At 42.9% G+C, this 27510-nt stretch overlaps 1 protein-coding gene across 1 annotated transcript in view; it reads right to left on the reverse strand.

Annotated features, from left to right (window-relative positions):
• Window positions 1-440: 440 nt before the first annotated feature.
• Window positions 441-27510, reverse strand: part of LOC106590384 (voltage-dependent T-type calcium channel subunit alpha-1I) — a 187130-nt gene continuing 160060 nt past the window's right edge. The window contains exons 34-43 of the mRNA XM_082969363.1: window positions 27291-27434; window positions 26916-27078; window positions 23691-23702; window positions 22017-22047; window positions 21884-21908; window positions 12499-12651; window positions 8668-8802; window positions 7416-7611; window positions 6589-6812; window positions 441-5035 (exon numbers count right to left, since the gene is read on the reverse strand). Of these exons, the coding sequence (XP_082825489.1) occupies window positions 4373-5035; window positions 6589-6812; window positions 7416-7611; window positions 8668-8802; window positions 12499-12651; window positions 21884-21908; window positions 22017-22047; window positions 23691-23702; window positions 26916-27078; window positions 27291-27434 (1746 nt within the window). The 3' untranslated portion in view covers window positions 441-4372. The remainder of the gene's footprint in view (window positions 5036-6588; window positions 6813-7415; window positions 7612-8667; window positions 8803-12498; window positions 12652-21883; window positions 21909-22016; window positions 22048-23690; window positions 23703-26915; window positions 27079-27290; window positions 27435-27510) is intronic.

Here is a 27510-nt window from a genome sequence, read left to right on the forward strand (position 1 = left end):
ACCATTCTGAGATGTGAGAGAAGAGAGAACCTGTGTATCCTGAGGGTGACAACTTCAAAGGACCATCCCTCCCTCCCTTCCACATCCCTCCCTTCCACATCCCTCCCTCCCTCCCTCCCTCCCTCCCTCCCTCCCTCCCTCCCTCCCTCCCTCCCTCCCTCCCTCCGTGTATCCCAGATGTTCATACGCACCCAGAACACGATTCAACATCAACCCTCTCCACTGCTGGCCAACATCTAACAAGCTAAGGCTGGGGCCATGCCAGCGAAGGTGTGTGTGTGTGTGTGTGTGTGTGTGTGTGTGTGTGTGTGTGTGTGTGTGTGTGTGTGTGTGTGTGTGTGTGTGTACACACTACACACCTATCACCATCACCATCCTTTCACTCTCATTCATCCTATTCATTTCTATTCTTCCTTCTCTTGTGTTAGTCTGATCAAACACACCTAGTAACCTTTGTGCTGCTCTGTCTGTCTCTCTGTCTGTCTCTCTGTCTTCATCTAATTCAATAGAATGTGAGTACAGTACATCAAGGGCTTGTAGATTGCTGTGGACAGCTGTGTGTTAGTGGTTAAATGCCTGTTCGCGTAAGCAGTCTTTTGATCAGACAGGTTCTCTCCAGGGGGCGGAGGGAGCCGCAGGTGTACCAGCGTATCAAGCTGTGTGTGTTTGTGTCTGTATGTGTGTGTGTGTGTGTGTGCGTGTGTGTCCATGTGCGTGCGTGCGTGTGTGAGTGCGTGTGCTTTTTGATCAGTCTGGTTCTCTCCAAGGGAGGTAAACCCCAGGTCTACAAGTGTTAGACTTGTCCCAAATGGCCCCCTTTTCCCAATATAGTGCACTACTTTTAACCTCAGGGTATTATAGGGAATAGAGGGCCATTTGCAACGCAACCATAGATTGATGTTAAAAACCCTTTCAAACTTAGAGGATGAAACCCAGTCACAGAAAGCTAGTGTTGTTAGCACTTAATAGTGTTTGAATGAAGGCTAGGCTAGGCTAAGCTAAGCTAGGCTAGCTGATAATGTGCATGTTGCTGCTGAATACCAAGAAACCCACAGGAAAGATTGTGACTAGAATCAATGACTTTCATACATCTATTTTTTTTATTCAATTGAAGCCGTTTCCTACAATGGTGTAGTAGGCCATATTTCGGGCAGAGGGACGAGCATTCACAAACACACACACACACACACTCATTCAAGCAGACAAACATACCTGCTGCTAAGAGTCATACGCTTCTCTTTAATACTTATAGATGTCAAACACACTCTAGTGTTAGAAGCTGTGTGAGGAAGACTGTGATGCTACGGTTCATCATTTAAGACACTAAACAGTGAGACACGGCTCTGAAGACAGCAGGACATGAAAAACAGAGGAAAGAGAGGGGAGAAAATAAAAGAGAAGATAAACTGTCATCTGATATATCTCTGTGAGACTAAACAGCATCTAATCTGACGTGAAGAGATAAGAGATGTGTTCATTTCAGATACTGTTTCAAAGGCTTACTAAACAGCCAGTTAGTTGAATAGCAGCCTTTTGTAGTAAAAAACATCTCTTCTGGCCACAAATCTTTTGAAATGTCTGAGAACAAAATATGTTTGAACATATGTAGTCTTGTCAAGTTTGTATTTTAACATGGTGTTAGCATCATGGAATGATAAGGGGCTTTAAAAAGCCGGCAAAGAAAAATCTGCTGTTTTTTTAAAGTAACCGACATGACATTTATATTTGTGTGGACCAAGTGATTAAATCTGAAGCCAACTACAAGTGCCAAACCCACGGTTTCTCATTTCAAATATTTGTCAAAGATATTACACTTGTTTCCACACACACACACGTCAGGGTCCTAAGAGACACTGAAGTTCCTGTTTGATTTGATTATCTTTTAGCTTATGTCTCTGACTTGGCCTGTCTGTTTGTTGAGCTAGAACAACCAAGAGGAAGGCCCAAGGTAAATGAAGAAGGCTTTTTAAATAGCTGGAGTAGTTTGGAGCCCGTTATGTTTAGCGAGAGAGAAGAAGAACGCCAGATATAGAGTTCAACATTGACACTGATGAATATGCATGAATACACGGGTTGGGTTTGTGTTCTTTTCTAATTGTGATATTCTATCCTTACAAATCTACTCTCAAAATGACATACACATGTAGGCAGCACTAACAAACCTGCACTTCGTCCTCACAATCAAAACATACAACATCCCCTGTGCAAGAGTATACCTTTCATTAAGTCATCACTAGGAATTATGCATTGAAACAGAGATATAATTTGCTAGGGTTCCCACACAACTGCTACTATGACGAATCAGTAACGTAATCGATTAACATTTGGGAGGGAATGAGACTTTGGGTGCCTCACGAAAAGGTTCAACGGTTAACATGGGAAGATGAAAAGGGTCCGACATTCAAATGAATGATGACGCGTCCTATAAATAGGACAAGTCACCATGTTAAAGAATCAAGAATCTGCGGAAGTTAAGAAGCTAATCCACTTTTATGACTCTAAAATGACATTTGACAAAAGAATAACAACATGCAACTTAGGGGGCGGGGGAAAAGACAAGAACAAAAGACATCCTCACCCTACCATCTTGGAATACACAGACATTCTAACACATCGTAATTGAATGAGATTTCAATCTCATTGGAGCCTATTGACATTTTACTGTAATACATAATAACAATATATTTGAACCCTCTTGCCTATCTTCTACCTATACCTGTGTCATATATATCTGTATGCTTCAAATATTGCATATCTCATACACGGGGGAAATAATATGTTAAATAAACGGGCTTTTCCAACATGGGTTTTTTAAAGTGGCACTTCGCTACTTATTTAACCTGATATTCCTAATGTCCTCCCTGCAACATGCCAGTGTCCACATGGAGATATTGAATATGAGGTTAGAAAATAGTGGAGTGCCCCTTTAATTCAAACGGATAATGAGAAAGAATGAAAGGAGGATAAGTTGGACGACGAGCGATCGAGTGAGAGATTTGTTCCTCTCTGATCTCTTCCTGTCTTCAAGAAAAACCAAAACAGTGCAGTTAAGCCGACATCTTTGACATCTTTGTGGTTGTGGTGTGTGTGCGCTTGTGTATTTATGTGACCATCTGAGTGTGAGCGTTGCAAAAAATATTTTATAGATCCACTTCAGTGTTTTCTGTAATCCATCTGAGGTATACAATTTTCCGTCAAAACGTCGATACACAACGCTGCACAAATGTCAACAAGGGGGGGGGGGACAAGAGACAAGAACTTCATTTTGTGAAACTGACCCTGACTTCGTTTTACTTTGTGTTTCACCAACCAAGATGGCGTCCGATCTCGATCTCTCATTGAATATGGTGCACCTATCCAGTAGGGACAGGAGAGCATCATCTTCTCTGAAGCCCTTGGTTCATGGGGGATTCATGAGAACATGGCCTATTCCTCTATGGTACCGCATATGTTCTCATTCACTCCCCACGTCTCTTCACTATAGCTCTCACATATTGATTTTTTTTCCCATTCAAAGGTGCCCTTTTGCTATTTCTAGTATTTCTAGATTAGCCTTTATATCTCACCCTAACACACACAGAGGGACACATCTGCATTCATACAGATCCAATTTGTTTTATAATTAGAAAACCCATCAAATATGCAACCTTGATTTTCTTTCACCTATCAAATGTTAGTTTGCTAAAAGGAAAAGTTGGTAATCAATGCTACCTTATAGATGTGAATTAAAAAAAACAACTCTGTACAAAGTCTCATCGAAAGGACTACAATCTGCTTATCTTAATAATAAGCATTGTCTTTTTTCAAGAGGACAAAAGCATTAGACTACCATTAGCCACTGGGCTATGCTAGCCCTGTTGTCAGTCACAGGAGCGTTAGCATTAGCCTCTAAGCTAAGCTAGCCCTGTTAGTCAAGGAGAACCCAATCGTTTTCTTTTGGAGTTTCATCACTGTTTGGAGTTTCATCATTGTTTCCGACAACGCTCACACGAAATTCACATTTTGGTACTTTTTTGTTGTTGCTTTTCTTTGGGTGTATGGATGAGGGTGACTATGCTCCATGCAAGCCCAGAATTAGCATGTTTTTCAAGGGTCCTGTCATTGCTGTAGTCCTCTCAAAGAATATCCCTATGTCTCAGAAAATGAGATGCCTTGATTAAACTCCATTACCCAGAAGTCATTGTAATCCTCCACAAAATGTATACCAATCCCTCAGCTTCAGTTTTCACCCAATCGTCATGGAAAGATGAGAACATGGACACCTCACTGACGAAAAAGAGAGAGAGAAAGAGGGAGGAGATGAGTTCACTGAACAGATATCAATCAAAAACCTCTTGAGAAGAAAAAAAAGTTCCAACCGATAGATAAAGTTTCATCTGTTTTTCCTCGAGCCGGCATCCATCATCTGACTCGTACTTTTAACTCCAAACCCCGTCTCCCCTTCCTGTCCACCCCTCTTCTCAGTCCAAGGGTTGGTGAGGTACCCATGAGCATCTATCTCATAGTACTGTTGTCCATCTTTATTCCTGACAGAAAGATTTGCCTGGTCCAAACTCCCAGTGCTATTACACTTTTTCACCAGCGGGGGTGCCAGGGAGCTAGGTGACAGCAGTGACGTCAGAGACAAACTACTAAGTGTCTCTGATAAATGTTCGCTGTTAAAAGCCTGACTGGATCCTTCGCCTCCTGTTCCTATCCCACAATCGTCATCTGAAGGGTCCATAGAGTCTTGCCTTGGGCAGCCGGGACTGGTGCTGCTGCCACAGCTGCTCTGGCTCCTCTGGTGCCCTCTAGTGGCTTGGAGGTTGAATGCGGTACTGCAGCCTCTCATTGAGGGGTGACCCAGCGATCTGGGGGTTTGTCGGGGTTCGTCGAGGTGAGGGAGGGGGAGAGGGCAGAGAAGAGGCAGGGCCAGGGAGAGTCCCAGGTCTCCTCGAGGGGGGGAGACGCTAAAGCTGAGACCTTCCTCCAGGGTGGTCTGGAGGCTGCCCTCGGAGCTGCCTGTGGCCAGGGACGAGTCACTGTGGGACAGGTGCTGAGGAAGGATAGAGGGGGTGGTGGGGTGGAGGGATGGCAAGGGGGAAAAAGAGAGAGAGCAGTAAGGAGAGAGAGAGAGAAGTGAAAGAAACAGAGAGATAGACAGTAAGAGAGAAAGAGAGAGAAGTGAAAGAAACAGAGATAGACAGTAAGAGAGAAAGAGAGAGAAGTGAAAGAAACAGAGATAGACAGTAAGAGAGAAAGAGAGAGAAGTGAAAGAAACAGAGATAGACAGTAAGAGAGAAAGAGAGAGAAGTGAAAGAAACAGAGATAGACAGTAAGAGAGAAAGAGAGAGAAGTGAAAGAAACAGAGATAGACAGTAAGAGAGAAAGAGAGAGAAGTGAAAGAAACAGAGAGATCGACAGTAAGAGAGAGAGAAAAAAAGTGAATGAGAGCGGGATGAAGTATTAAGCACAAGAACCAAGAAAACAGAGAGAGTCAAGTAGAGAAGGGATGACCTAGCTAATTAGTGTAGTGCTGTAGAAATGTACTGGAATAGAATCTCACAAAGCACTCCTGGAAATGACATAAACAAAACAAATAGATACAGAAAAGGTCAGTTACATGCTGTTGCCATGGTTACCTCTGAAGCAGAAGAAGAATATTGCTTCTTTTGTGTGCCATGAACAGAAAATGCACACAGAAAATGCACAAAATATGGTGCTCTAAAGTCTAAATGGGACGATATAAAGGTCTGCATAAGAAGATGTATAATTCAGCATTGATGCACTCACTCCTTACAGATATGCCCATTTATTTTGCTTCATTCCATAATAACTGTCTCAACCATAGTGAGCTTTCTGGAACAAAATGGCTGCTGTGCATCACCTGGATACTTCCCCTTCTTAGAATATAAAAGAGTTAGCTACAGTATATTGTAAATGTAATCTCTTATGTGTGTAGCTCTTACCAATGAGTGGAGAACAACTGAATCTGATGGGTATTTCACCCCATAAAGTCAATCCATTACTTCTTCTACCATTGTAACACCCATGGCTGTTACACTGAAGTTCATATACCACACTATGTAATACAATTATCAATATGATAGCACACACCTGAATATACGGTCAATCTCCAAGGCATTTCTAGTTGATCGGCAAATATTTATGTAAAAAACCCAACGATAGGGCCTCCTGAGTGGTGCAGCGGTCTAAGGCACTGCATCGCAGTGCTTGAGGCATCATTACAGACCCAGGTTCGATCCCAGGCTGTGTCACCGGCTGTGACCGGGAGACCCATGAGGCGACGCACAATTGGCCCAGCATTGTCCAGGTTAGGAGAGGGTTTGGACTGCCGGGATGTCCTTGTCCCATCGCGCTCTAGCGACTCCTTGTGGCGGCCCGGGTAACCATGTGTATGTGACCAATACAATTTTTATTGGATTTGTGTGTATCAAGAATGGTCCACCACCCAAAGGACATCCAGCCAACCTGACACAACTGGGGGTGCAACTCAATATTAGGAAGGTGTTCTTAATATTTTGTACACCCAGTGTATATTTCACTACATGAATACTCCCTCTACCAATATGACCCATGACCTCTTACCTGGGAGTCTAGGACCCTGCTGTTGTCCCCTGAGGAGTCTAGGACCCTGCTGTTGGCCCCTGGGGAGTCTAGGACCCTGCTGTTGGCCCCTGGGGAGTCTAGGACCCTGCTGTTGGCCCCTGGGGAGCGCAGAGAGGCCCAGGAGGCTGGGGAAGGCAGCCTGGATGCCTCTCTCGCCCCTGGCTCTACCCCGGTCTTGGGGATGGGTGGGGGGACCGCTGTGGCTGTGGTGGGGTGAAAGAACTCCACGGGGAGATGGAAGAGAGGAGAGGAGGAACCTCTACATCCAACACTGCCAACCTGGTCACTGTGATGGCCATCACCATCTGTTGACATACAGTTATTATCTATAGAAAGATAGAAATGTTCTGTGTTGAATGAACATGAGCTATCTATCCATCCATTTATCCATCCATCCATCCAGTCATCCATCCATCCAGCTGTATAACGCTAATGTTATGGTGGGAGGAAGGATAGGCATATCATTGAATGTCGTTAATCAATGTCTTTGTGTATGCCAGCCCATCTGTCTTTTAGTTAATTAACATTGGGATGTCGGTGTAATCAACTGTGTGAATACGGAGCAAAACATAATTTTCTCTCTCACACATCTGAGCGTGAGAGACAGGAAGGAAAACCTTCTGATTGAAATGATCATTTCAATGTCATTGCAAAGTCATGTGATCATCATTAAACACAGTCAGCTAAATACCAAGAGCATAAACCAAGGTCACAAGATGACAATGTCAACTGGTAATGTATGCACACATATCCATCAGATTTCACAAGTGCTAATGAGATGGGAAGATAAAGGAGAACACGGTTACCTCTGTTGTGGTGGAGGAACTGGAGAGACTGGCTCTGGAACTGGGGCTGGACGCCCACCTCTAGCAGGAATCCTACCCCATCTTCAGGGCCTCTGCTGTGGGGTCGAGAACCTCCGTGCCCCCAACGCCCTCCACACCCAGCCTGAATCCCCCTCAAATCCTCAGAACTGTGGGAGTCACTGCTCCCTCTCTCCTCCTATAGAGAGAGATGGGGGGGAGAGAGTACCTCAGAGTTCTCCTAACTACCACACTAGCATATTAGCATTGAAATAGGCATAACTTAGAGCCAAAGGTGGTCGAACTTGAATGCTTGATCTTGTTGTCAATATTTTGGAAGGACTAGCATTTTGTTAGCTGATAGCTAACTAGCCAACATCAGCAACAACAACAACAACAACAACAATATCAACAACAAAAGCGTTGTCTGTGGTAAAGCAAAAGTCTCAATGAAAATAGTGTTAACTGTGAAATTAAATGACCAAATGAAATATTGATACCAATGAAATATAATTGTTATAAAAACCACCATGGAATATCTTTCCAATTTAGAGAATTTTATACATTTTGATATTTCCTACTATTTGATACTTCATCTCTCTTCAGTCAATACATCTGTTGATTTGTAATATATTTTTCCAAACTAAAGTAATTGCAAGCTCCACAGTGCCACGTTTTAGATTGGATATCAAATTAGTTTCAATAGAGAAAAGCAATAAGGTAAACGAGATGAAACGGCTTAGAGGAGACGGGATGAGATCCATAGACACACACCCACATCACGATCATTCTCACACACACACGCACACATGCATGCGCACCCACATCACGATCATTCTCACACACACAAACGCACGCACGCACTCACGCATGCACACACACACATCACGATCATGCTTACACGCACGCACACACACACATAAGCGCACACACAGACATGCATCCTATGCACACACACACACACACGCAATCACACACGCACACATGCACACACACAGGCACACAGACACAAACAAACACAGACCCGTCGCCCTAGCCTGCCCACGGCACATGGTGAAACACACACGGGAACATTGATTGGCTAATCAAGCAGTTAACGCAGTGGGATGCAGTGTAATGCAGTGGGATGCAGTGTGTGATAGAATGTGTTCATGTGTGTAAGCTGAATTATGCAAAACACCAAAATATATCGTTTCTCAGTGTGTGCGCATGTTTTGTGTCAATGAGACTAAGTATGTGTGTGTGTACGCCCCACCTTGCCGTCCCTGACCAGTAGCTGGTAGTCACTGTGGTCGTCCAGACTAAGATCATCAGGAAGGGCCGGTGATGACGACTTGTCAGACAGCTGCTCTGACATCAGAGACGCCTGCTCCACCTCAGCCAATCGGATCTGCGATACAGACACACAGAATTCCAACAGAGCACATTATGTTATTCAATACACCCAATTTCTTATGTAAAAGTGTGAGAAACACTTTCTTTATGGTAAAAATATTATGATGCATTATAAGCGCGTTTAAAATGCCAAATAATGCATATACAGTGCATAATAACACTTGCTATAAGCTGTCATAACAACTCATAGAGTTCAAATGTGTTGCCCTGTATCCAGTCCTCATTAAATCACAAGGTAAATCTACTACTACAGCAAAAATAGATTTGTAACTGACTAAAGTAGAAACTGACTAAAGCTGAAATGGACTAAAGCTGAAACTGACTAAAGCTAAAACTGACTGAAGCTGTAACTGACTAAAGTAGTAACTGACTAAAGCTAAAACTGACTAAAGTTGTAACTGACTAAAGTAGTAACTGACTAAAGCTAAAACTGACTAAAGCTGTAACTGACTAAAGTAGTAACTGACTAAAGTAGAAACTGACTAAAGTAGAAACTGACTAAAGTAGCTACGGACTAAAGCTGAAACTGACTAAAGTAGCAACTGACTAAAGTAGCAACTGACTAAAGTAGAAACTGACTAAAGTTGTAACTGACTAAAGTAGTAACTGACTAAAGTTGTAACTAACTAAAGTAGTAACGGACTAAAGTAGTAACTGCCTAAAGTAGCAACTGACTAAAGTAGTAACGGACTAAAGTTGTAACTGATTAAAGTAGTAACTGACTAAAGTAGCAACTGACTAAAGTAGCAACTGACTAAAGTAGTAACGGACTAAAGTAGTAACTGACTAAAGTAGTAACTGACTAAAGTAGCAACTGACTAAAGTTGTAACTGACTAAAGTAGTAACTGACTAAAGTTGTAACTGACTAAAGTAGTAACGGACTAAAGTTGTAACTGACTAAAGTAGTAACTGACTAAAGTAGTAACGGACTAAAGTTGTAACTGACTAAAGTAGTAACTGACTAAAGTTGTAACGGACTAAAGTTGTAACTGACTAAAGTAGTAACTGACTAAAGTTGTAACTGACTAAAGTTGTAACTGACTAAAGCTGTAACTGACTAAAGTAGTAACTGACTAAAGTAGTAACTGACTAAAGTAGTAACTGACTAAAGCTGTAACTGACTAAAGCTGTAACTGACTAAAGCAGTAACTGCCTAAAGTTGTAACTGACTAAAGTAGTAACTGACTAAAGCTGTAACTGACTAAAGCTGTAACTGACTAAAGTAGTAACTGACTAAAGTTGTAACTGACTAAAGTAGTAACTGACTAAAGCTGTAACTGACTAAAGCTGTAACTGACTAAAGTAGTAACTGCCTAAAGTTGTAACTGACTAAAGTAGTAACTGACTAAAACTGTAATTGACTAAAGCTGTAACTGACTAAAGTAGTAACTGACTAAAGTTGTAACTGACTAAAGTAGTAACTGACTAAAGCTGTAACTGACTAAAGTTGTAACTGACTAAAGCACAAACGGACTAAAGCTGTAACTGACTAAAGTTCTAACTCCCACAGTGATGTAAGTAATTGACAACCTGCTCTCTAGGTGGACTGTCAAAAAGTTGAGCGGCTGATTGGCTGACAGTCAGGAAGTTGAAGGTAATGAAGGAGAAAATGGAGGTGGTAGTGACAGGTTGGTATGGTAATATGGCAGTATGGGTTATATCTGGACCATTAGACCGACTCTGAGGAATCTCCCTGTCAGCTGGTCTGAGCCCATCAATATAATGGAAAAGAGGGAGGGATGGGAGAAAGAGAGAAAGGGAGAGAGAGAGAAGTAAAGAGATAGAAAGAGAAATAAAGAGAGAGAAAATAAAAAAATGAAGAAAGAGAGAGAGAAAAATGGAGAGAGAGAGGTCGATGGATGGACAGATGATGTCGGGTTAAGGCTTGACCTCTCACTACTGTTCTCTCTGTGTGTACTGCACTACATGTAGCATAGTATGTAAAGTATGCCCCTTTCCCCCACACAACAACATCACCTATGGGCACAAACCCACCGTCGCTGGACCAGACAGGACTGGCAAAAAGTGCTCTTCACTGACAAGTCGCGGTTTTGTCTCACCAGGGGTGATGGTCGCATTCGCATTTATCGTCGAAGGAATGAGCGTTACACCGAGGCCTGTACTCTGGAGCGGGATCGATTTGGAGGTGGAGGGTCCGTCATGGTCTGGGGCGGTGTTTCACAGCATCATCGGACTGAGCTTGTTGTCATTGCAGGCAATCTCAATGCTGTGCGTTACAGTGAAGACATCCTCTTCCCTCATGTGGTACCCTTCCTGCAGGCTCATCCTGACATGACCCTTCATCATGACAATGCCACCAGCCATACTGCTCGTTCTGTGTGTGATTTCCTGCAAGACAGGAATTTCAGTGTTCTGCCATGACCAGCGAAGAGCCCGGATCTCAATCCCATTGAGCACGTCTGGGATCGGAGGGTGAGGGCTAGGGCCATTCCCCCCCCAGAAATGTCCAGGAACTTGCAGGTGCCTTGGTGGAAGAGTGGGGTAACATCAAGAACAGCAAGAATTGGCAAATCTGGTGCAGTCCATGAGGAGGAGATGCACTGCAGTATTTAATGCAGCTGGTGGCATCACCAGATACTGACTGTTACTTTTGATTTTGACCCCCCCTTTGTTCAGGGACACATTATTCCATTTCTGTTAGTCACATGTCTGTGGAACTTGTTCAGTTTATGTCTCAGTTGTTGAATCTTGTTATGTTCATACAAATATTTACACATGTTAAGTTTGCTGAAAATAAACGCAGTTGACAGTGAGAGGACCTTTCTTTTTTTGCTGAGTTTATATAGAAATGTATAGAAATGTACAGAATGAATTAAATACATGCATTCTCCGGTGTTTCCCATGGTAACTCCAGAAAGATCAAATGCAGCAGCGAATGCGCATCATCACATCATTCCCAAAGGTTACGTCTGGTAGCGATGCAAACACACACACACGCACACACACACACATACACACACACTGCATATAAATAATGCATATTAATATAGCACCATAATAACAATATGATGGATAGATAGGGAATGTGTGTGTGCATGTTTGTGTGTGTGTGCGTGTCATCCGTATTTGAAAGTCAACTCAACATAGTCCTGAATTAAATACTTTTGTTGAGTAAATAGCAACAAGGTTAGAGGGAGGTTGAATGTGATTGGCCAACAACAGATATGTAGATGAGTTGTTCTCATACTGAACCAACAGAACTGGATTCTCCAGGGAATGGTACAGCCTTGTCAAGAGCATTTCTTTCTGTTTGTGATTTTAACAAACTACCATGCAGATTATATTAACATAAAGAGATGAATTACACACCCAAGCACACACATGTACACACACAAAGTGTATCATACACACATTCAACGTTTGTATATAAGTGTGTGTGTCAACATTCAGAAGAACATTAATGTAAGGTATGGAGGGAAACCACTGTTTCCTCAGTCTGTTTGATTGACAGCTACCACTATAGCTGCCTTTGAGTTATACAGCAGGATGATTGACATGAGATGTTAATCCCATATCGATGTATTGTGTGTGTGTTGGTGTGTGTGTGTGTGTGTGTGTGTGTGTGTGTACAGTATGTGTGATATGTGTACTGTATGTGTGTGTGCATGTTTGTGTGCGCCTGTGTGTGTTTGTGCATTCATATTGTGTGGTATGTGTGCGCATGTGTACCTCTTGCAGATTTCCCTTGTAGTCCTTCCAGACAGGAGAAGAGGTAGAGGAGTAGTGATGGAAGACAGATCCAGAGAGGTTGTCAATCATCAGCATCTCTCCTTCAAATGAGTCCTTTATCAGCAGAGATACACTGTCCAACCACTGACTTTCCTGGAGACCCACAGAGGATATATACATTAAACACTGTCCACTGACTCTCCTGGAGACCCACAGAGGATATATACATTAAACACTGTCCACTGACTCTCCTGGAGACCCACAGAGGATATATACATTAAACACTGTCCACTGACTCTCCTGGAGACCCACAGAGGATATATACATTAAACACTGTCCACTGACTCTCCTGGAGACCCACAGAGGATATATACATTAAACACTGTCCACTGACTCTCCTGGAGACCCACAGAGGATATATACATTAAACACTGTCCACTGACTCTCCTGGAGACCCACAGAGGATATATACATTAAACACTGTCCACTGACTCTCCTGGAGACCCACAGAGGATATATACATTAAACACTGTCCACTGACTCTCCTGGAGACCCACAGAGGATATATACATTAAACACTGTCCACTGACTCTCCTGGAGACCCACAGAGGATATATACATTAAACACTGTCCACTGACTCTCCTGGAGACCCACAGAGGATATATACATTAAACACTGTCCACTGACTCTCCTGGAGACCCACAGAGGATATATACATTAAAGACTGTCCACTGACTCTCCTGGAGACACACAGAGGATATATACATTAAACACTGTCCACTGACTCTCCTGGAGACACACAGAGGATATATACATTAAACACTGTCCACTGACTCTCCTGGAGACACACAGAGGATATATACATTAAACACTGTCCACTGACTCTCCTGGAGACCCACAGAGGATATATACATTAACCACTGTCCACTGACTCTCCAGGAGACCCACAGAGGATATATACAGTACCAGTCAAAAGTTTGGACACACCTCATTCAAGGGTTTTTCTTTATTTTTTACTATTTTTTACATTGTAGAATAATAGTGAAGACATCAAAACTATGAAATAAAACATTTGGAATCATGTAGTAACCAAAAAAGTGTTAAACAAATCAAAATATATTTTTTGATTTTAGATTCTTCAATGTAGCCACCATTTGCCTTGATGACAGCTTTGCACACTCTTGGCATTCTCTCAACCAGCTTCACCTGGAATGCTTTTCCAATAGTCTTGAAGGAGTTCCCAAATATGCTGAGCACTTCTTGGCTGCTTTTCCTTCACTCTGCGGTCCCAAACCATCTCAATTGGGTTGAGGTCGGGTGATTATGGAGGCCAGGTCATCTGATGCAGCACTCTGTCACTCTCATTCTTGGTCAAATAGCCCTTACACAGCCTGGAGGTGTGCTGGGTTTTTGTCCTGTTGAAAAACAAACGATGTCCCACTAAGGGCAAACCAGATGGGATGGCGTATCACTGCAGAATGCTGTGGTAGCCATGCTGGTTACGTGTGCCTTGAATTCTAAATAAATCAATGACAGTGTCACCAACAAAGCAACCCCACACCATCACACCTCCTCCTCCATACTTCCTGGTGGGAACCACACATGCAGAGATCATCCGTTCACCTACTCTGCGCCTCACAAAGACACAGTGGTTGGAACCAAAAAATTCTAATTTGGACTCATTACACCAAAGGACAGATTTCCACCAGTCTCATGTTTCTTGGCCCAAGCAAGTCTCTTCCTTTTATTGGTGTCCATTAGTAGTGGTTTCTTTGAAGCAATTTGACCATGAAGACTTGATTCATGCATTCTCCTCTGAACAGTTGATGTTCAGATGTGTCTGAACTCTGTGAAGCATTTATTTGGCCTGCAATTTCTGATGCTGGTGACTCTAATGAACTTATCCTCTGCTGCGGAGGTAACTCTGGGTCTTCCTTTCCTGTGGCGGTCCTCATGAGAGCCAGTTTCATCATAGCGCTTGATGTTTTTTTCTACTGCACTTGAAGAAACTTTCAAAGTTCTTGACATTTTCTGGATTGACTGACCTTCAGGTCTTAAAATGTAATGATGGACTGTCATTTCTCTTTGCTTATTTGAACTGTTCTTGCCATAATATGGACTTGATCTTTTACCAAATAGGGCTATCTTCTGTGTACCACCCCTACCTTGTCACAGCTTGAGACCCTGGGTCTCGACCCCGCCCTGTGTAACTGGGTCCTGGACTTCCTGAATGGCCACCCCAAGGTGGTGAAGGTAGGAAACAACATCTCCACTCTGCTGATCCTCAACACTGGGGCCCCACAAGGGTACATTCTCAGCCCTCTCCTGTACTCCCTGTTCACCCACGATTGTGTGGCCATGCACGCCTCCAACTCATCAAGTTTGCAGACGACACTACAGTGGTAGGCTTGATTACCAACAATGACAAGACGGCCTACAGGGAGGAGGTGTGGTGTCAGGAAAATAACCTCTCACTCAATGTCAGCAGAAAACTGAAGAGATGATCATGGACTTCAGGAAACAGCAAACAGAGCACCCCCCTATCCACATCGACGGGACAGCAGTGGAGAAGGTGGAAAGTTTTAAGTTCCTCGGTGTACATATCACCGACAAACTGAAATGTTCCACGCACACAGACAGTGGGGTGAAGAAGGCACAACAGCGCCTCTTCAACCTTAGGATCCTGAAAAAATGTTGCTTGTCACCGAAAACCCTCACTAACATTTACAGGTGCACAATTGAGAGCATCCTGTCGGGCTGTATCACCGCCTGGTATGGCAACTGCTCTGCCCACAACCGCAAGGCTCTCCAGAGGGTAGTGCGGTCTGCACAACGCATCACTGGGTGCAAACTACCTGCCCTCCAGGACAGCTACAGCACCTGTCACAAGAAGGCCAAAAAGATCATCAAGGACAACCTGAGCCACTGCCTGTTCACCCCGCTATCATCCAGAAGGTGAGGTCAGTACAGGTGCGTCAAAGCTGGGACCGAGAGATTGAAAAACAGCTTCTATCTCAAGGCCATCAGATTGTTAAACAGCCATCACTAGCACAGAAAGGTGGCTACCTACCTACAGACTTGATATCATTGGCCACTTTAATAAATGGATCACTAGTCACTTTAATAATGCCACTTTAAGAATGTTTAGATATCTCGCATTACTCATCTCATATGTATATAATGTATACTGTATCCTTCACTCTCTATTCTTTGCTATCTATTGCATCTTAGCCGCTCTGTCACTGCTCATCCATATATTTTATACTTACACTAGAATTCAATAGTTTAGAATTTTCCTTGTTTATGAAAGAAAAAACTTTTTTTGTCCATTAAAATAACATCAAATTGATCAGAAATAAAGTGTAGACATCGTTAATGTTGTAAATTACTATTGTAGCTGGAAACGACTGATTTTTTATGGAATATCTACATAGGCGTACAGAGGCCCATTATCAGCAACCATCACTCCAGTGTTCTAATGGCACGTTGTGTTAGCTAATCCAAGTTTATCATTTTACAAGGCTAATTGATCATTATAATACTGGCAGCTTCATTAAATAGTACCCGCGAAACACCAGTCTCAACGTCAACAGTGAAGAGGTGACTCCAGGATGCTGGCCTTCTAGGCAGAGTTCCTCTGTCCAGTGTCTGTGTTCTTTTGCCCATCTTAATTTTTCATGCCAGTCTGAGATATGTCTTTTTCTTTGCAACTCTGCCTAGAAGGCCAGCATCCCGGAGTCGCCTCTTCACTGTTAACATTGAGACTGGTGTTTTGCGGGTACTATTTAATGAAGCTGCCAGTTGAGGACTTGTGAGGCATCTGTTTCTCAAACTAGACCCTCTAATGTACTTGTCCTCTTGCTCAGTTGTGCACCAGGACCTCCCACTCCTCTTTCTATTCTGGTTAGAGACAGTTTGCGCTGTTCTGTGAAGGGAGAAGTGCACAGCGTTGTACGAGATCTTCAGTTTCTTGGCAATTTCTCGCATGGAATAGCCTTCATTTCTCAGAACAAGAATAGACTGACGAGTTTCAGAATAAAGTTCATTGTTTCTGGCCATTTTGAGCCTGTAATCGCACCCACAAATTCTGATGCTCCAGATACTCAACTAGTCTAAAGAAGGCCAGTTTTATTGCTTCTTTAATCAGAACAATCGTTTTCAGCTGTGCTAACCCTTGCAAAAGGGTTTTCTAATGATCAATTAGCCTTTTAAAATTATAAACTTGGAATAGCTAACACAACGTGCCATTGGAACACAGGAGTGATGGTTGCTGATAATGGGTCTCTGTACGCCTATCTAGATATTCCATTAAAAATCAGCCGTTTCCAGCTACAATAGTCATATACAACATAAAAAATGTCTACACTGTATTTCTGATCAATTTGATGTTATTTTAATGGACAAAAAATGTGCTTTTCTTTCAAAAACACAGACATTTCTAAGTGACCCCAAACTTTTGAACAGTAGTGTAGATATTCTCATCCCATTCCTTTACTAGATTGTGTGTATTAGGTTTTGTTGTGGAATTGTTAGATATTACCTGTTAGATACTGCTGCACTGTCAGATCTAGAAGCACAAACATTTCACTACACTCACAATAACATCTGCTAACCATGTGTATGTGACCAATACAATTTGATTTGATTTGACAATACAACTGATTGGCTCAAACGCATTAAGAAGGAAATACATTCTACAAATTAACTTTTAACAAGGCACACCTGTTAATTGAAATGCATTCCAGGTGACTACCTCATGAAGCTGGTGGAGAGAATGCCAAGAGTGTGCAAAGCTGTCATCAAGGAAAAGGGTGGCTGCTTTGAAGAATCTCAAATATAAAATACACTTTTTTGGGTTACTACATGATTCCATATGTGTTATTTCATAGTTTTGATGTCTTCACTATTATTCTTCAATGTAGAAAATAGTAAAAATAAAGAAAAACCATTGAATGAGTAGGTGTGTCCAAACTTTTGACTAGTACTGTATACAACTCATTATAGACCAACTCATACATTTACCTACAATACAGTGGACTTGTGGTTAGAGGGTGCGCCCGGAGATTGAAAGGTTGGAAGTTTGGTCCCCAGTTGAGGCATCCTATGCACAGCTAAGGCATACTGCTTGGCACTCAGCATTAAGGAAATAGATTGGGAGTAAGGCCCTGAGACACGTAGACTAGCGTCCTATCCAGGGGGCGTACTTGTACATCAAGCTACCTCACGCTACAGAAACAGGAAGTAGGCTCCTGTCGCTGTGGGCCGTTCCTCACACAAGGGTACATACTGTACTTGGGACTTTAGTGAACGCCAGTAAGAAATATGAAGATCCACTCTATAAAACATTCTTACATCTGAAGCAAATGACATTAACATTTTGACTAGGTTTAACCAGACTAGGTTTAACCAGACTAGGTTTAACCAGACTAGGTGTAACCAGACCAAACTCTGCCCTTCATAAAGAAAGCGTTGGTGGTTTGACAGAAGCAGCCTGTGATGATCATTCCTGCTGTGTGTTCTAGCTTCTCAGTGTGATGGTGATTCACATCATCAAGCCTGAAGACAGAAGATCCAGACAGCGTCTAGCACTCTGTATGAACACACACGGTGTTAACACACCTCGTTGATCTCTCTGTGTGTGTGAGTGTGTGTGTGTGTGTGTGTGTGTGTGTGTTGTGTGTGACGTCTAACCCCGGGGCCTGTCCCTGTCAGTGTGTTTGATTTCCTGTCTGTCAAACTCAACATCTTGGCACTCCACTTCCTGTAGTCAGCCCTCCTACAGAGATTCTCATTCTAGGACTGGCTGTTTCTATGGTATTACAGGGCTTTCGCGCTTTCTCTCGCTTTCACACTCTCTCCCAAGCCATCTTACTTGTGTAAAATGTATCTCCCTCTCATCTCTCTCATCATGCTTCTTCTTTTCATAACCCATAGTGAAGATGATTCATTCTGTTCTGTTGTTTAATGAAACATTATCTAGTACGCGTCCTGTTATTTCTAACTCTCATAGGTAGAGCCACACACGCACACGCACAAGCACGCACACACACACACACAGCCTTCCCCATATAGACCCCATGGCACAAGGCAGGGGAGATCCAAGACAAATGCTACCTTATTACATTTTTGGGGTGTTTTAAGAGCTAATGAGCATCAACAACTTCCATTCAACAAGATATTCCATTGAATAGAATTCCAGTGAATGGATATTCTACAGGATCAATGTGCTGCATCGAGAGGTTCTGTTTCTAATTAAAATAGCAAGTCTTTCAAGTAGAGGTTGGTTTTTCAATTAGATAAGAGCTGGTGTTTGTGTGTACGTGTGAGAGTGTGTGTGTGTGGTCCTGTCTGCTGTCTTTCTCTGTGGGCACTGCCAAGCTCCAGCTATTGACTGGCAGTCTGCCCTCCTCACCTCACACTCTCCACTACCCTCAGAGAGATGGACACCCACACACACAGAGACACGCACACACACACACACACACCGATACACACAGAAAGGTTACAGGCGGGCATACAACTCAGCAGGGGCTCAACGATTGGCTAGCTCGGAGGTCCTGGGTGGGTAAGTGTTGGCGCTGACCTCATTTGATTGGCTGCCCTCCCAGCTGGGCTCCCATCCTCCACTGCACCATAGCCAATCACACCCCACTGCCCCCCCCCCCCAGTCTACTATGAACCCCCTATTGATTGGCTCAATAGTCCAACTGTCTCAACTACTGCTTCAAACAATAACATGTACTCTGGGGCCTGGGAAGTCTTCTCTTACTCCAACACACATGCACAGAGAGAGATAGAGACAGAAAGACAGAACAGAGCGAGAGACAGAACAGAGCGAGAGACAGAACAGAGAGAGAGACAGAACAGAGCGAGAGACAGAACAGAGAACAGAGAGAGAGACAGAACAGAGAGAGAGACAGAACAGAGAGAGAGACAGAACAGAGAATAGAGAGAGAGACAGAACAGAGAATAGAGAGAGAGACAGAACAGAGAATAGAGAGAGAGACAGAACAGAGAACAGAGAGAGAGACAGAACAGAGCGAGAGACAGAACAGAGAGAGAGACAGAACAGAGCGAGAGAGAACAGAGAGAGAGACAGAACAGAGAGAGAGACAGAACAGAGAACAGAGCGAGAGACAGAACAGAGCGAGAGACAGAACAGAGAGAGAGACAGAACAGAGAGAGAGACAGAACAGAGAATAGAGAGAGAGACAGAACAGAGAATAGAGAGAGAGACAGAACAGAGAATAGAGAGAGAGACAGAACAGAGAATAGAGAGAGAGACAGAACAGAGAATAGAGAGAGAGACAGAACAGAGAATAGAGAGAGAGACAGAACAGAGAATAGAGAGAGAGACAGAACAGAGAACAGAGAGAGAGACAGAACAGAGCGAGAGACAGAACAGAGAGAGAGACAGAACAGAGCGAGAGACAGAACAGAGAGAGAGACAGAACAGAGAGAGAGACAGAACAGAGAACAGAGAGAGAGACTGTGACGTAGAAGTCCGTCACTGGCCGCGGGCAGCATTTGGTACTTTAACGCACGCACACATTCATCACTCCTCCCTGCGCCGTTATCAGATAAGTTAACTTGTGTGTCGACCCACATTGTTAACTCCTCTTAGTACATACATTTCACACTTACGTCAGGAACCGGTTATGGTAGAAAGAAATAAACAGACAAGTGTTCATATTTAATATAAGCAATATTTATTATACTTAGATGTTATGGATGAGTGCGTTCTTTGTTTGTTCTGTTCCTCTCTCTCTCTCCATCTCTGTAGCTTCCGGGTATGCTGGATAAGGACCCGAGCTAAGGGAATTGGGCTGACTTTGTAGTGCCTGTCCCGAATGGCTCATTAATGTAAATAGACATATTGAAAGACACTGTCAGTAGTGATGTCATTTTGTAAATGTTATATTGTGATATTGTTTCATAAAAAAACGTGTTGCAATGTATATACTTTAGTATGTTTAGTTGAATGGAAAATGTAGGTTTGAATAGGTAATTGCTTAATTAATTTGTGTTAATTGTTCTGAGGGGAGGGGCTACCCCTACAAAAGGAGCCTCTCTTTCAGTTCATTGAGAGGCCTTTTGGATTGAGCTGTGGGTGGGGCAGCTTTGTTTTTAGCTGTCCCATAAGGTATATGTTTGATGGCAGTACTATTGTTTTTGTTCCGGAATCACTATGTAAATAAACACCCAGAAGAACTTTAGTGGCTCCGCCATCTTTTTATTTTTTATAGAGGTTAGGTTTTCCAGTTTAGCCTTCTGGCCTACTCTACGTGACAGAACAGAGAGAGAGACAGAGACAGAGAGAGACAGAACAGACAGAACAGAGAGAGAGAGACAGTGAGTGAGTGAGAGAGAGAGATACAGAAAGAGAGCGATATCTCAGAGAGAGAGAGCGATATCTCAGAGACAGATAGGAAAGAGAGAGCTACAGGGAAAGGTACTGAGAAATAAAGAGATGCTGGAGAGAGATACAGGAAGATGGAGAGATTCTCTCCCTTTTTTCTCCTCCTCCAGTTTAAAAATACCAGTAGGCTGAGAGACTATAATCTAGACCGTATATCACCACCCACTGTCATTCTACATCCTAAGTAGTGTCTCTCTCTCTCTCTCTCTCTCTCTCTCTCGGCTTAGTAAATGACATTTTGCTCAGGCAGGCTTTAGTTCTATAAGTAAGTGTGTGTGTTCTTGTCTCTCGGTGTTTTAATTCCGTAGCTAACACTAATAGCAAGACTAGATTGGACTTGCTGATGGTCCTGTGTTTAAAACAGATGTTTATTTTTAGACAGAGGAAAGGGGATGTGGAGAGGAGTGATGATGTGTGTGTGTGTATGAAAGGTTGTGTTTGGAGAACACTATTATTGGCAGTGTGGACTTGTGTATACCGTATGCAACTAGTAAGTGGACTCAGATGGAACATATCTATAGATTTACACCTCTGTAGGTTTAGTATAGTATATTAGATTACAGTAGAGTATAGTAGAGTAGAGTATAGCATATTACAGTAGAGTATAGTAAAGTAAAGAAGAGTAGAATAGATTACAGTAGATCACAGCAGAGTAGATTAGATTACAGTAAAGTAGATTAGATTACAGTAAAGTAGAGCGGATTAGATTAAAGTACATTATAGAAGTAGATTAGATTACAGTAAAGTAGAGTAGATTAGATTACAGTAAAGTAGAGCAGATTAGATTAAAGTACATTATAGTAGAAGTAGATTAAATTACAGTAAAGTAGAGTAGATTAGATTAAAGTACATTATAGTAGAGTAGATTAGATTACAGTAAAGTAGAGCAGATTCGAGTGGAGTATAGTAGAGTAAAACCTAAATAGAACAGAACAGAATCCCAGTCCACTAACCTGTGCACAAACCTGTGCAGGTGAGTACAGCTTCCGTCTGTGATGCCGTCTGTGTCCCTCATGTCTTTCTGCTCCTCTATGGGGAGGGGTCACTCCACTGTGATCCACTACGGCCCCTGTCATCAGCCCTACCCCCTGACCCGGCCTGGTCCCGCCTTCCAACCCTCCACCTCCACCTGAAGACCACAATGGATAGAAGAGGACCACAATGGATCGAAGAGGACCACAATGGATAGAAGAGGACCACAATGGATAGAAGAGGACCACAATGGATAGAAGAGGACCACAATGGATAGAAGAGGGCCACAATGGATCGAAGAGGACCACAATGGATAGAAGAGGACCACAATGGATAGAAGAGGACCACAATGGATAGAAGAGGACCCCAATGGATAGAAGAGGACCACAATGGATCGAAGAGGACCACAATGGATCGAAGAGGACCACAATGGATCGAAGAGGACCACAATGGATAGAAGAGGACCACAATGGATAGAAGAGGACCACAATGGATCGAAGAGGACCACAATGGATAGAAGAGGACCACAATGGATAGAAGAGGACCACAATGGATAGAAGAAGACCACAATGGATAGAAGGGGACCACAATGGATAGAAGAGGTCCACAATGGAAAGTAGACCACAATGGAAAGAAGATCACAATGGATAGAAGAGGTCCACAATGGTTAGAAGGGGACCACAATGGAAAGTAGACCACAATGGAAAGAAGACCACAATGGATAGAAGAGGACCACAATGGATAGAAGAGGTCCACAATGGAAAGTAGACCACAATGGAAAGAAGACCACAATGGATAGAAGAGGTCCACAATGGATAGAAGGGGACCACAATGGATAGAAGGGGACCACAATGGAAAGTAGACCACAATGGAAAGAAGACCACAATGGATAGAAGAGGACCACAATGGATAGAAGAGGACCACAATGGATAGAAGAGGACCCACAATGGATAGAAGGGGACCACAATGGATAGAAGAAGACCACAATGGATAGAAGAAGACCACAATGGATAGAAGGGGACCACAATGGATAGAAGAGGTCCACAATGGAAAGTAGACCACAATGGATAGAAGAGGACCACAATGGATAGAAGGGGACCACAATGGATAGAAGAGGGACCACAATGGATAGAAGAGAAACCACAATGGATAGAAGAGGACCCACAATGGATAGAAGAGAAACCACAATGGATAGAAGAGGAACCACAATGGATAGAAGGGGACCACAATGGATAGAAGAGGGCCCACAATGGATAGAAGGGGACCACAATGGATAGAAGGGGACCACAATGGATAGAAGAGGACCCACAATGGATAGAAGAGGAACCACAATGGATAGAAGAGGACCCACAATGGATAGAAGAGGACCCACAATGGATAGAAGAGGACCCACAATGGATAGAAGAGGACCACAATGGAATTTAAACAGTAAACAATGTTTGTGTTCTCATTAATGATTTTAAAATGCATTGTATCCACATGATTGTTTGAGATTTGTTTTTAAATTGTCCAATTTTCATTTAATTTGTTACATTTATTTGACAGAGACAATGCACATCAATCAACATATCTGTAAATGTGTCAGATTTAGCCGGCTAGCTAGTGGTCCCAGGGCAGGTAGATAAAATAAATAAATCAGATTAATATTCATTGAAAAGATCTAATCAAATCACCCCTACATCCAGGCGCTCCAGAGGCCCCAGCCACGACCAGCCCAGTGCCCAGCCCCCCCATGCAGCAGGTGGGTAGTTGCAGTTGTCCCTGGGCAAGCTCCAGCTCAATCTCTGCATCCATCTCAGCATCCTCCTGGGCCTCTTTGTTTGAGTCGTCCAGGTGCTTCAAGGAAAACAGATAATATGACTTTAGTTATCCAACATGTTAATTAACTCTTCTGCCATCTCAGCATCTTTGAGCATCCTATTAATCCTTCCAGGGATATTTGGAATCTTGTTCTACGTTTAGACATTCAGTTCCACAGCATTGCACAGTGGTGTGTGTGTGTGTTTTATGAGGACGGACTGGTCTGTGCTGTGTGTCTCCCATACAGTACCTTCATGAGCACGGCTACCACTACGTTGATGAGGACAAACTGGGCGGTGAGGACGAAGGAGACAAAGTACATGGGAGAGATGAACTGGAGTCCAGCGTGGCACGGGTAGTCACTTGGACCTGGAGGGCACTCACGCAGGGTGTCCTGGAGGACAGACAGGAAAAAGGGGAAAAATAAACATAGATAGAAAATACATTGAAAGAAAGAAAGACAGAGAAAAAAGAAAGAACGAAAGACAGAGAGAAAGAAAGAAAGAAAGAAAGAAAGAAAGAAAGAAAGAAAGAAAGAAAGAAAGAAAGAAAGAAAGAAAGAAAGAAAGAAAGAAAGAAAGAAAGAAAGAAAGAAAGAAAGAAAGAAAGAAAGAAAGAAAGAAAGAAAGAAGATTTACAGAGGTAGACTAATTTTCCCAAATGAGGAAGCAATACAACCAATCGAAAATTATTAACTATTATCAACTTCCTGTGAATAAGTACTTCATTAGCTAGTCGTCTCTGTCGGTTAGAGATCAGAGAATAAGTACTTCATTAGCTAGTAGTCTCTGTCGGTTAGAGATCAGAGAATAAATATTTCATTAGCTACTCGTCTCTGTCGGTTAGAGATCAGAGAATAAGTACTTCATTAGCTAGTCGTCTCTGTCGGTTAGAGATCAGAGAATAAGTACTTCATTAGCTAGTCGTCTCCTGTCGGTTAGAGAGCAGAGAATAAGTACTTCATCAGCTAGTCATCTCCTGTCGGTTAGAGATCAGAGAATAAGTACTTCATTAGCTAGTCGTCTCTGTTGTTTAGAGATCAGAGAATAAGTACTTCATTAGCTAGTCGTCTCTGTCGGTTAGAGATCAGAGAATAAGTACTTCATTAGCTAGTCGTCTCTGTCGGTTAGAGATCAGAGAATAAGTACTTCATTAGCTAGTCGTCTCCTGTCGGTTAGAGATCAGAGAATAAGTATTCATTAGCTAGTCGTCTCTGTCGGTTAGAGATCAGAGAATAAATATTTCATTAGCTAGTCGTCTCTGTCAGTTAGAGATCTGTGAATAAGTACTTCAGCTAGTAGTCTCTGTCAGTTAGAGATCTGTGAATAAGTACTTCATTAGCTAGTAGTCTCTGTCGGTTATGATCAGAGAATAAATATTCATTAGCAAGTCGTCTCTGTCGGTTAGAGATCAGAGAATAAGTACTTCATTAGCTAGTAGTCTCTGTCGGTTAGAGATCAGAGAATAAGTACTTAATTAGCTAGTCGTCTCTGTCGGTTAGAGATCAGAGAATAAGTACTTCATTAGCTAGTCATCTCTGTTGGTTAGAGATCAGAGAATAAGTCCTTCATTAGCTAGTCGTCTGCTGTCGGTTAGAGATCAGAGAATAAGTACTTCATCAGCTCGTCATCTCCTGTTGGTTAGAGATCAGAGAATAAGTACTTCATCAGCTTGTCATCTCCTGTCGGTTAGAGATCAGAGAATAAGTCCTTCATTAGCTAGTCGTCTCCTGTCGGTTAGAGATCAGAGAATAAGTACTTCAGTAGCTAGTCGTTGTCACGTCCTGACCAGTATAGGGGTTATTTGTTAGATCGAAGAGGACCACAATGGATAGAAGAGGACCACAATGGATAGAAGAGGACCACAATGGATAGAAGAGGACCACAATGGATAGAAGAGGGCCACAATGGATCGAAGAGGACCACAATGGATAGAAGAGGACCACAATGGATAGAAGAGGACCACAATGGATAGAAGAGGACCCCAATGGATAGAAGAGGACCACAATGGATCGAAGAGGACCACAATGGATCGAAGAGGACCACAATGGATAGAAGAGGACCACAATGGATAGAAGAGGACCACAATGGATCGAAGAGGACCACAATGGATAGAAGAGGACCACAATGGATAGAAGAGGACCACAATGGATAGAAGAAGACCACAATGGATAGAAGGGGACCACAATGGATAGAAGAGGACCACAATGGAAAGTAGACCACAATGGAAAGAAGATCACAATGGATAGAAGAGGTCCACAATGGTTAGAAGGGGACCACAATGGAAAGTAGACCACAATGGAAAGAAGACCACAATGGATAGAAGAAGACCACAATGGATAGAAGAAGACCACAATGGATAGAAGGGGACCACAATGATAGAAGAGGTCCACAATGGAAAGTAGACCACAATGGATAGAAGAGGACCACAATGGATAGAAGGGGACCACAATGGATAGAAGAGGGACCACAATGGATAGAAGAGGAACCACAATGGATAGAAGAGGGACCACAATGGATAGAAGAGGAACCACAATGGATAGAAGGGGACCACAATGGATAGAAGAGAAACCACAATGGATAGAAGAGGACCCACAATGGATAGAAGAGGTCCACAATGGAAAGTAGACCACAATGGATAGAAGAGGACCACAATGGATAGAAGGGGACCACAATGGATAGAAGAGGGACCACAATGGATAGAAGAGAAACCACAATGGATAGAAGAGGACCCACAATGGATAGAAGAGGACCCACAATGGATAGAAGGGGACCACAATGGATAGAAGAGGGACCACAATGGATAGAAGAGGAACCACAATGGATAGAAGGGGACCACAATGGATAGAAGAGGAAGCCCACAATGGATAGAAGAGGACCCACAATGGATAGAAGAGGAACCACAATGGATAGAAGAGGACCCACAATGGATAGAAGAGGACCCACAATGGATAGAAGAGGACCACAATGGAATTTAAACAGTAAACAATGTTTGTGTTCTCATTAATGATTTTAAAATGCATTGTATCCACATGATTGTTTGAGATTTGTTTTTAAATTGTCCAATTTTCATTTAATTTGTTACATTTATTTGACAGAGACAATGCACATCAATCAACATATCTGTAAATGTGTCAGATTTATCCGGCTAGCTAGTGGTCCCAGGGCAGGTAGATAAAATAAATAAATCAGATTAATATTCATTGAAAAGATCTAATCAAATCACCCCTACATCCAGGCGCTCCAGAGGCCCCAGCCACGACCAGCCCAGTGCCCAGCCCCCCCATGCAGCAGGTGGGTAGTTGCAGTTGTCCCTGGGCAAGCTCCAGCTCAATCTCTGCATCCATCTCAGCATCCTCCTGGGCCTCTTTGTTTGAGTCGTCCAGGTGCTTCAAGGAAAACAGATAATATGACTTTAGTTATCCAACATGTTAATTAACTCTTCTGCCATCTCAGCATCTTTGAGCATCCTATTAATCCTTCCAGGGATATTTGGAATCTTGTTCTACGTTTAGACATTCAGTTCCACAGCATTGCACAGTGGTGTGTGTGTGTTATATGAGGACGGACTGGTCTGTGCTGTGTGTCTCCCATACAGTACCTTCATGAGCACGGCTACCACTACGTTGATGAGGACAAACTGGGCGGTGAGGACGAAGGAGACAAAGTACATGGGAGAGATGAACTGGAGTCCAGCGTGGCACGGGTAGTCACTTGGACCTGGAGGGCACTCACGCAGGGTGTCCTGGAGGACAGACAGGAAAAAGGGGAAAAATAAACATAGATAGAAAATACATTGAAAGAAAGAAAGACAGAGAAAA

This window comes from Salmo salar, chromosome 02 (assembly GCF_965601325.2).
Source record: "Salmo salar chromosome 02, fSalSal1, whole genome shotgun sequence".
Classification (NCBI taxonomy): domain Eukaryota; kingdom Metazoa; phylum Chordata; class Actinopteri; order Salmoniformes; family Salmonidae; genus Salmo; species Salmo salar.